The sequence below is a fragment of the Argentina silus genome (genome assembly GCF_951799395.1).
Source record: "Argentina silus genome assembly, chromosome: 11".
NCBI classification, from domain to species: domain Eukaryota; kingdom Metazoa; phylum Chordata; class Actinopteri; order Argentiniformes; family Argentinidae; genus Argentina; species Argentina silus.
The window spans coordinates 19,356,605-19,368,613 of NC_139665.1; the positions used below are offsets into that span (position 1 = coordinate 19,356,605).

The 12,009-nt window shown below is 42.2% G+C and overlaps 1 protein-coding gene across 2 annotated transcripts in view; it reads left to right on the top strand.

The window, feature by feature from the left end:
* col8a2 (collagen, type VIII, alpha 2) overlaps positions 1–10,966 on the top strand; it is a 49,364-nt gene extending 38,398 nt beyond the window's left edge. For both annotated transcript variants that reach the window (XM_083680357.1, XM_083680356.1), the window contains exon 3: positions 4,178–10,966. In XM_083680357.1, the coding sequence (XP_083536483.1) occupies positions 4,178–6,084 (1,907 nt within the window). In that variant the 3' untranslated portion in view covers positions 6,085–10,966. The remainder of the gene's footprint in view (positions 1–4,177) is intronic.
* Positions 10,967–12,009: the final 1,043 nt, after the last annotated feature.

The following is a 12,009-nucleotide window of genomic DNA, read 5'->3' on the forward strand; positions in this document are numbered from 1 at the left end:
TCACATTCCTCAACAGTGAAAGAAGCATATCCCTTGCTCATAGACTTGGATATATGCATGAATAAATAGAGTGAGAGATGAAGCAAAAAAGAAAGAGCAATGAGCCACTGAGGAACAGAGTTTTTTATTATTATTATTATTATTATTATTTAGAGGGTAGAAGTTCATGGTTTTGATTCAAATGGTTTGCATGTGTAGGATGTAAACTCTGAATGTAAGCAAATCAATGGCTTTTCCTCATGTCTTACAAATTGTAAGTTCAAATAGAGTTCTTCCACTTACTTCAAATGTATGTTCTGAAATCAAATGGTAAAATATGATCCATGGATGTAACTGTACTACTGCCTTGTCCAAAAGTTCAGGCTAAGGTGCTAAGGTTTTGGCAAAGGTGGTAGTGCACTTGTTAGGCAACTATAGGGTCTGTACATATATATATATACACACACACACACACACACACACATATATATATATATATTATGCATATTTGGGCAGTAAAGCCAGTAGTTTATTTGTCCTGTGTGAGCAGTAAAAAGTCTGGGTGGAGTGTGTGGCTCACTGCTCTGTGGGTCTTGCAGGACTTGGCAGGTCTTCAGTTGGCTGATGGAGGCCTGATTGCCCACTGTTTGCTGAGCTCCACTAGACGAGTTGTTCCTCCCACCATCTGGATGCTGTTACCAGTGTTTTTCACGTTAGAGTTAGGCAGTCAGGCACTGTGTTTGTGTATGTGTGAGTGTGTGTGTGTGTGTGTGTGTGTGTGTGTCTGTGTGTGTGTGTGTGTGTGTGTGTGTGTGTGTGTGTGTGTGTGTGTTTGTGTGTGTATGGACATGTGCAGTTTGTGTGTTTGTGTGTTTTGGGAGTGTAAGTAGGCATGTGCGTTTCACAATGTTATTTTCTTCCTCTGATGAACTAAACAAACAGTACCAATCGGTGTCTTCTGTGTCACCATTCCATAAGCAAACTTGCCCCTGGCTATATTGGCTACTATAGCCCTTGTCTCCCATAGACAATGCATTTATGTACAATGTCTGTCATAAAGACAGATGCCCTTGCCTTAAAACAAATTTCCTTTCATGACAAGCACATACTCAATATGTTACCGTGAAACGATGTTTGACAAAAGCACATTCCAGTCTTCAAATTCAAAGAAAGTTCAGAGTAGCCCAAATAAACTACAGATTCCTGGGAAATGGTAATGAAGATCTCTCTGGTTTTGACATCAGTGCAGGTGTGTCCAATGTAATGCCAGTAGGTCAGAACCCAACTCAAGTGCATTGAAGGAATAGGGATGATGAACAAGTGGTATAACAGCTGAAGTCATTTATTGTCCCTGAATCTGGTCTGCCCACCATGTATATGACATGCCATTACCACCACCTAGTGGTCATAAGATAACATTGCATAACACATTGCATTGCATTAAAGCAGCCCCTGCACAATGCAATGTTTACTACTAAATATGTTCTAATATATTTACTAAACTAAATATTCTCTGGCTACAGTACATTAGTTCATTTCTGTAAAACAAAATATAGCAATCAATGGGAATATAGCAATCGTCCAAAAATATGAGATAACTCATCACCAATGATCATATCAGTGATACTAAGGTTTGACTACTAAACCTTCATTTTATACTTTACACCAACTCTACCAAACTAAGTACTGGTATAGTTCACTACATGTTCCTCAAAGTCTGACCATTCATTCTTCAACTGTTGAACCATACTCATAACTAGCAACACAAATCCAGCCCTTTCACCTGAACAAACAATATATTTCACAATAATGTATCTGATCAATTAGTTTATTAAATATTATTCTAAACTATGGACCCTTCCACTCTTCCCCAGTAACCTGCTTTGTGCATAGCTCATTAAATAGAGTGTAGGTCACACTGACCAACTGAACACTCTCTCTGTGACCAGGAACACTAAGGTCCCAATGGGGATGGTCAGTTAAGTTGTCCCACTGTAGATGTGACCCTTTATGCTTGTGGCCAATGCATGCAAAAGAAAAAAACAATTAGAATAGTGTTACAGGCTATCAGCAGCTACATCAAGGACTGAGAACAGGGTGATTTTGGCAGGCTGTCAACGTGTTGTCCTCTGCTCCAATACTTGCCTGTCACCAGTTGACCTTTTGCTAGTGTGATAGTGTGTCCTAAAGGGAAATAGCGAGTTCACACACACACACACACACACACACACACACACACACACACGCACGCACGCACGCACGCACGCACACACACACACACACACACACACACACACACACACACACACACACACACACACACACACACACACACACACACACACACACACACACACACACACACACACACACACACACACACACACACACACACACACACACACATTACCTCTGAGTCAATGATGAGCTTGTGACCATGTGAAAACTAGATCATCCTGACCAGTAACACCCTCAGGGTGAGATTCTAGCCTGGGTGCCACACACAGTTCTACGTTCAGCAATTATATTGTATATTGTTGCCTTTCATTATACCTGACAAAACAAAGGAGTAGGATAAAGTAGAAATTCATAGATGGCCATTTACATACAAAACCACAAAGAGCTATTTGATAGTCACCACCATCAAATGTGCAAAGCATTGTTTCTAAACTGATTTGCTCAAGTGTCTGCCTCTTTGTATCTACTGGTATCTCTCTTTGCCATATTATCCAAAATAAAAATGTTCACACATTTAGATACTTAGTTAAAGCATTGTGACCTTCTAAATTAATTCAAACTGTTGTTTTCTGGGATGATAAAAAATATGGAAACCACTGGTAGTTAACTTTCCACTGTGTCCTATCGCCTTGAGGCCTTGATGTTCAAGGAACATATTTTATCTTGAGAAGTGTGTCCTATGCTTGTAAACAGCCATCACTGTGATAAGGCCCCACACTGAGTCTTGAGCCTTTTATCAATTGTTAGGAACATGTCTCCTCGCGTCCTCTCCTCCGTCCTCCCCTCACTTCATCCTCAAAAAGCACTGGAGGAGAATATGTAATGGGAGGAACCTAGATCTTGTCCTCCAATGCATTTTCAGTAGGACACGAGTGGAGGATGGAGGAGAGGATGTTCCTAACAATTGGGAAAGAAAATGTAGAGCTTTAAATGTCCAAACATATGAAAGGGCAGACTCACGCAGGGGTGACAATGGTTCCCATTTTAAACTTTTAAAGGGAAATAAATTTAACGTAACAGAAGTGCCTTTAAAAGAAGTAACTTAAAAGGGAAATGAGATTGATGGAAACCTCATACCATTGTATAGCAATGATTAGCAGCAAATGTGTGTTGTTGGGAAACAAAGCAATGCAAAGTTTCCATACTGCCTAGAGTATGCTGTTGAGTTGAGAGGGAACATTTGAGCTTACTACAGTAAACTACAGTAACATAGCCATGTGAAGATGCTGAACAGCAGCATCCCTATCCCTGCTAGCATATCATTAGGATCAAGCATTGCTTAAAAGCATGTGTCATTGCTTCTTCACAACTATTGTACTCTGTAACTCAGTGGTTCTCAATCCTGTTCCTGGAGAGCTGCAGTGCTGCAGGCTTTTGTCCAGCTCAGCAGTGACACACCTGAATCAGCTCATCAAGGTTTTGAAGATCAGATGATTAGGGAGGACAATCAGGTGTGATAGCACTAGGGTGGGACAAAAACCTGTACCCACTGCGGCTCTCCAGGTCCAGGATTGAGGATCACTGCTGTAGCTGTTTGTTGAAGCTTTGCAGTGTTTTAGGCCAGTATCTTGGAATGGAGAAATGGGAAAGTAATTTAAGTATTGAAGTGCTTCTGCAGAATACATCCTCCATTAATTCGTAGAATAACAACATATTTTATCGAGCAAATCTAGGATTGACAGTGACAATGACAAATCATTTAAAAGTCAGGCTATATGTACAAAACGTTTTGCTACCATCATTGACATAAAACAGCACTACTAACCATATGAAAGCTCTCTAATCTGTTTTTCTCTATTAGATCAAGTACATAAAACCCGGTCCATTACAAATTGTTCTGTCAATCTTAAGCTTATCATTTCTATTACGGACCATGTACAATATTTAGAGGTTTAATGATGTTGTACAGTTTGAAAGGGGAGTAGAGGGCAATCATTATGTCTGCCATTCTCTTTTTCAGATCTCCCACCCATGATGGATGTGAAGGGGGAGCCAGGGCCCCAAGGAAAGCCTGGACCCAGAGGGCCACCTGGGCCATCTGGACTCCCAGGAAAACCAGGACTAGGAAAACCAGGTCTTAATGGCCAGCCTGGTCCTCAGGGACCACATGGGTTTCCCGGCATTGGAAAGCCTGGACTTACGGGTCTCCCAGGAAAGATTGGGCCAAAGGGCATGCCTGGGAATAACGGCGAGGGCGGGCTCAGAGGTGAACCAGGTCCCAGAGGCCTTCCAGGGCAGCCAGGTCTCCCAGGGCCTGCCGGTCTATCTTTGAATGGCAAACCTGGGCTTACAGGAGGTAGGGGCATCCCTGGGTCTCGTGGAGAACCAGGCCAGAAAGGGGGTCCCGGTGTTCCCGGGGATCGTGGGCTCAAGGGGGAGAATGGGAATGGGAAACCAGGCTTACCCGGACCCAGGGGCCTTAATGGGCTAAGGGGCCTTCCAGGGCCAGGAGGTAATCCAGGCGTGGGAAAACCAGGACTGAATGGGCTTCCTGGGCCATCTGGGCCCAAAGGAGATCAAGGGCTCTCAGGGAGGACAGGAGAGCCAGGAGAGGCTGGTGCACCAGGCTTACAAGGTCAGCCAGGGCCAGTCGGGCTGGGAAAACCAGGTGGGGATGGCTTGCCTGGAGGACCAGGTCCATTTGGACCGAAAGGTGAGCCAGGGATGAGGGGCTCTCCAGGATTGCCTGGGACCCCTGGCTACGGCAAACCTGGTCTGCTCGGGCAGAAGGGAGAAAAGGGTCCTCCAGGGTTACCAGGGCTCCTTGGGGACAAGGGGTTTCCTGGGATGGAGGGGCAGCCAGGAGACATGGGCCCAGATGGACAGACAGGACCCCCTGGAATACAGGGCCCTATGGGGATTCCAGGAAAACATGGAATGCCCGGTCTGAAGGGCGAGTTGGGCCCCCAGGGGCCTCCAGGTCTGCCAGGGCTCAGAGGTGATCAGGGCCCCAGCGGGCTGGGTGGAAAACCCGGTGTACCTGGAGAGAGAGGCCTCCCTGGTCCTAATGGGGCCCTCGGAAAATCAGGGCCCAAAGGTGAAGCAGGGCACATAGGCCTACCTGGGAACCCTGGTCTTACAGGCATTTCAGGGCCAAAAGGAGAATCTGGATTTGTTGGGTCTCCAGGGCCAAGGGGGCAGTCAGGAATCCCTGGATTGCAAGGGCCCTCAGGCCCCATGGGGCCACAGGGTATCCCAGGTATGAAGGGCGACTCTGGGCTTACAGGGGCTCCAGGGATTGGCAAACTCGGAGACAAGGGATCTCCAGGTCCCCAGGGGCCCCCAGGTAAGCCAGGCAATGCTGGGCTTAATGGCAACCCCGGTGCACCCGGCCCACCTGGCCCCCCTGGTCCCGCAGGTAATGGACAAACCAGCGTGGCCGGGCTAACGGATTCGGAGCTGGGCGGGGGTGAAATACCTGATGGGAGAAATGGGAAGCCACAGTTTGGTCGTGCTGAGCTCTCTGCAACTTTGGCACCAGCATTCACTGCCATCCTCTCTACTCCTTTCCCCCCCTCTGGCATGCCCATCAAGTTTGACAGGACCCTGTACAACGGGCAGAACGCCTACAACCCTGCCACTGGAATCTTCACCAGCCCTCTGTCTGGCGTCTACTACTTTGCCTACCACGTGCACGTAAAGGGAACCAGCCTTTGGGTGGCGCTGTACAAGAACAATGTGCCCGCCACATACACCTACGATGAGTACAAGAAGGGCTACATGGACCAGGCGTCCGGTAGTGCCGTGCTTGAGCTGAAGGAGAGCGACCAGGTGTGGGTTCAGATGCCCTCAGATCAGGCTAATGGGCTTTACTCCACCGAATACATCCACTCGTCCTTCTCAGGGTTCCTGCTCTGTCCCACATAACGCCCTGTTGTTCAACCGTTCTCCAGGGCACCACTTTGTGCCCCGCCCCTAAAACACCTGCAGCCATAACAGAGTAGCACCTGTAATGTTATCATCATCATCATCATCATGTCATCATCATCAACAACAACAACAGAAAAGACTTTGTGAACGAAAGACAGAAAGAGTTAAAAAGCAGGAGAAGGATACTTCATGCTGTGTTCTGTGTTTTATCTCTTTCCTTCAAATGTCTGGTTTGGTATTTGTTTTTTTTTGTTTTTTATGTTGTTTTTTAGCTTATATTATTATAATTATTATTGTTATAATTTTATTATTATTATTGTGTCTTCGTCGTCGATATTGTTGTTGTTGTTGTTTATTGGATTCAGACTATTAAGTGCCTTACTTTGCAATGTGTAAGTAACAGTTATTAGACCTACCCATGTGACTGCACATCCTGCCCATATGCTCTGACACCAGTAGGATGACATCGCCGGACCCTGGGGCTCCTCTTAGTTCCCCTGGCTGCAGTCACTTCCTGCACAAAAAAACATTAACTCCCATTTGTGCGCTACATTTTCCTGTCTTGTATCCTTATTTAAATCTCACATTTGAAACACAAACATGTACCAAAACAACACACATACCTTATGCAAAGTGTACTCAATAAACCTACCATCAGTGACATAATTAACATTTTTCACTCACTCATTTTTGGGGACACATTTAACATGGTGGTATAATTTTCTCTAAAGACCTCTAATAGGAATTGATCAATCTTTGTCTATTGTATGAGTATGTTCCGGTGTTTTGAATGTTCTCATTTCCTGTCCTATGTTGAAAGCATTGTTGTTGATACTGGAAGGGGACCGTTTTTAATCATGCATTTTACTTGATGAATAAGAACTCATTGCTGTGTCCAAGTTAGGTATAATCCACACAAACCAGAGGACATACTAATAGCAGAGCCCTCTGAGTAACATTGGAACTCTAAAAGAAAACTGGTTTCTTATCCCGAAAGTAGACTGCTTTTTCTGAAGTATAAACATCTGTCATAAAAAGACAATGAATGATATTAGAAATAGCCAAATAAATAAATGAGTTGATAACTCAATATATAAATGAATTAATAAATAAACAAATAGATACTATAAGCGAAGGCTGATGGATAGAAAGTATAGGCCAAATGCATCTGGATCGATGCCCTTTTTCCCTGCATCGATCCTGTGGTTATTCTCATTTCCTATGTGTACTGCAGCTCCCATGGTAGCATCACAATGTGCACCCTGCCACACATATACTGATGACATCACTGCATTAAGTGTTTGTGAATACCATGGTTGTGGCGAAACAATCAATGTCGGTGCTTTTCACATGAACATTTTGAGTGAACGTTCTGTGATCTCAGAGCGCATTTTTAATAGCCACACTCAGCGTACAAACTACAAATATGGAACCATTTAAAATGCTGCCAAATGACTAGAGGCTCATCCAACCGAGGTCAGCTTAAATTCAATGGGGACACATTGAAATTAAAAGGGTCTTCTAATTCTAAGCCACCCAGTCCTTGGTGGTACTGTTCATCTCAATGTATTGATGATGAACCGAGAGGAAGGCCTCAAAGTGAACATAGACTGACTATAGAGACTATCCATTTATTTCCCATCTACAGAAACAACACTACCACAGCCTGCATGGTTTACATATTGCTCAGCTTGCGAAAGGATATTGCTTCTGCAATAAAGGATGTTAAAGGTCCAGTGTGTAGATTTGAGCTTTAAAATAATGCTAAATGAGCATGAAAAATCGGTAACTATCAAGGAATGAGATTTTGGTTGTTTACATGCACATGTTTGCCGCTATTAGAAAACATAGAATATTTACATTTTTAATTTTTCAGTGTGGCAGCAAAACACAAAACTACATGTTTCACCTTTAACAACTTGGAAATTATCACAGTTAACTCCATATCCTAAATGCATCAGTAAATAGTCTTCCAAGGCAGACATGTTGCCTCCCACAAATCACATATGCCCCCGGCTAAGAGTCTGCTCAACTGGGAGGGACATGCACAAGCAGGAAATCCTGGAATCGTTATTCCTCTGAGCCTCCTCCGCTGATTCCTCCATTTTATTCTTAACCCCACTTACCCAAACTCCTGATTTGTCAGGAAAGTGTGTCTATAGAACACCCTCCCCAGAAGATGTACTGTATTTCTCCCTTCTAAAAGTTCTCAAAAGCTGTGCATTTTCTACCACACATTAGCTGATACGAATGGCTCGATACTAATAAGTAAAGGTGTGTGTGTGTGTGTGTGTGTGTGTGTGTGTGTGTGTGTGTGTGTGTGTGTAAGTGTAAATCACAACTCAGCTTTTGTGGAGTAACTGCTGCCCTACATATATGCTAATGATAAACTTCAGAGACAATGCTTCAGTGTTGAATAATTTAGGGATAAGGTCACACGAGTTAATGTCCCACAAAATCTGGTGGACTGGTCCAAAAAGGAAGTGTTTATTCATGTAGGTTAAGCTAATTAGCTTTAGATTAAAGATGATGTTGCAACAAAAGTACCTTTGCAAAGTATGTGAGGGATTGAATTGCGCAGTGGGGGGGTGGCTACACGTCATGCAATGATGAGAGAAGCACAGATTAAACATGTTTGTATGGTTAGACGAAGGAAAGTAAAAAAAATAAAAAAAAATAAAAGGCAGTCACTGGGCAGGTCACTGTTAGCATGGGTTAAATCATTTTGGTATTTTGTGCAATATGTGATGTCAGCAGGTGACAAGCAAACAACTGGTAGACATGGGACAATGTGGGTGGCTTTGAATGACACAAGTGTTAGACGTTCCTCTTATGTTGCGTGATATCAATAAGGACTATGCTGGTGGGATGGCTGTGATTAAATGTTGGAATAGTGTACAGATATACATGGTGTGTAATTGGGGCTATTTTAGGGTTGGGGTTGTCACGGTTACTCTGTCGTGTAGCAATTCAAAAGACTGCTCATGTAGGGACATGATAATTGTATGGGCCATGATCAAAATGTTCAATTTTGCCAGTATTATACAATTATACCCCTTGGTGGATTTAGCTTTTGCTATCTCAAATAAAGAAAACCAGAATCTACAGTAGCACCCAACTCTTTTTCTTTGTTTGGTTTTTGAAAATGAACTTCAATTTCAACGATTGAAAGATCTCTTTATTTCTAACACAACTCTGGTTGCTCTTGAACTGATTGTGGTATCAGTTGTATACATATGATAACCTAAAGGTCCAAATTCATCAAAGTCAAAACTTAATTTAGTTCACTCTGTAAGAATGCATGTTCCATTCATTTACTCATAAAAAAAGGTTCACAGTGAAAAAAGCGACACACCCAACTGCTACTGTGCATGAAGAGTGATGTTCTTCTGACTTATCCTATAAAACCTGTCATGGGATTTGATTGTATAGGGACTCAAGTCTCATCAATCAGTTGTATGATATAATGTACCCATTATATCATAAAGATGTTTACGTGTGACCTCTTCAAGTTTCCATGAAGCACTGCATTAGAAACGATTTATATAGCGGTTAGGCAGCATTAGGCATTAATTGTAAGCGGTTAAAGTAACGGTAAGGCTTAGGGTGAGGCATTAACTTTGAGTGGTTAGGGTAGGGACGGGTTAGGCATTAACTTAGAGTGATTAGGGTAAGGGTAAAGTTGTCAGGGGAAGGTATTAGCAAAAATTAACATTAGCAACAATAATTAGCAAACAAAACACTAAAAGCACTTTTGTCGAAATTCCCTCAATGCAGACTCGAACCCGAAACGTTGGGGTTGCAAGTCTTGGTTATATACCCGGCCCCACCCCCAACACCACCCCCACCCCCACCCCCACCCCCACCCCCAACCTACCTCCTAGGAAAGCATTCTTCTTTTTGTAGCTTCCTGCTGGTTGCTGTTGCCTGATTACAAGAGAGGATATACAAACATCTGTATGTCTCATTGACCGCCCATACGTAAACATCTTTATGGATTCTGGGACGTTACTAGCGGATATCGTACTATATGATTGATGAGGTCAGGCTGGCATGTAAGGCAAACAATGCACTCTCACTGTTTTCTCTCCCTATCTCTCTCATAACATGAACATACTTAAAGCAAAGTTTCTGTATGATTATTGTTATGTGAGTCTACTAGACAATTCAAGGCTTGTTCTTGTTGTGTACTGTATGTTGACTTTTTATTGCCTTGCTCTTTCAGACATTTTGAATGGCATATTGGTGTTACATATTGGTGTTTATATCTCTGTCATAGACAATGTCACTTGGTTGCAGAGTTTGCCATGTGTGCAAAACATTTAACAAGTGTCAGTATGATCCAATGTACTGTCTTGTTCAGAAATGGCTTTGTCCTATTTTCTATTCAATGATAATAAAAAAAAAAAAAATAAGAGAATAAAATAATAAAAAAAAAACGTTATGCCTTGCTTCGGTTTTAAGGGATATTTGTTTGTAATAGTTTCGAGTGAAATACAAACGGCTATTCCCATTTGCACATGAAATTAATGAAGATGTATTTATACATTTGTGATAATTTAATAGGAATGCCAAAACCGACCACCGAAGCCTAGAAGGTATAAATGGTATTTAACAGCATTGATGAGTTAAGAGCATTTAGAACATTTAGTCTTGCATTGTTTGTGAAGGATTATTTGTGTGACTTTTTTTCTTTTGTGTAATGTACAATGTATCAACCTATAGGATTTTTGTCTTGTACATGGCTATTGCGTGCACTCTATGCAATAGAATTTGGGTATAAAATGCACTCTTTTTGATTGAAAATGTTTTGTCTGCTTATACAAAAATCTACAGTACTTGATTGTATTGATACCACATCAATAAATACTTTCTTGTATATCTGTTTCAGCTTTTTATTAATAGTTTCAACATACACTATGTTTAAATATTTCAAACATATACATTTGGTGTACTTAAATAACAGGAATTATTTGTACTGGAAATGAGAACATCATGATAAATTTCAATCAATTCATGATAAGTTATTCAATCTATGTACACATGTCTTTGGTTACTATCATGAAAGAGAGCTAAACCAATAGGTATCATGTGTAGGCTAAGTCTACTAGAGACTATAACCTGAAATTGGCATACCATCTATTCTAAGGCATTGCATCTATTTTCAATTAAACAAAAAACAGTTATATGGTGTACACTTTGTTATTGATCAGGTGAGACCAATGTAGGTATCCAGACGAACACTAGAGGGTGTTTAAGTCCCCCGATGAGAAAGGTCATTAGACAACCTTATTCTAAGACCTTGCAGCTAAATATCTCCTCCTATGGACAATTCCATCCCCACCCCCACCCCTGCCATATCTATTGGCCATATGGACAGTCTCACCCACTCATCTTACCATCAGCATGGGGCTACAGTGAAGAGACGACAAAATGTGCTATTCAGTCAGGGTGAGATGGTCCTATTACCATGTTTATATGTCTTAACATGTGTTATGTGTTTATAGTCTCTAGTCTACTCAAGGTTAAGGTGGTGAGGATAGAGTCTGGCAACAGAGGCTAATGTTTGGGTGGGACTAGGGAGTGGGAATTGTGCAACCTGAGAACATAGGCGAACAGGTCACATGGGCGTTTGAGCTGGTCTGTCCTGTCATGTCATATCATGGCTATCATATCACTTGCGGATATGCATTGGCTTGACTGTTTTCATAAGAGACTATGACAACATTGGCAGAGATGTTCTAGTAAATACAATAAGCGGGTAAACCCTTAATGATGTGGATAGGTTGGTAACAACAACAACAATGACAAAACACACTGACCTGGCATGATAGGTGGGCAAACCCTTTTCACAAAAATTAAAACCCTCAACTACACTAGTCCTATCACTGATTAGTTTTAGGTTAGTTTCGCTAGATTCTG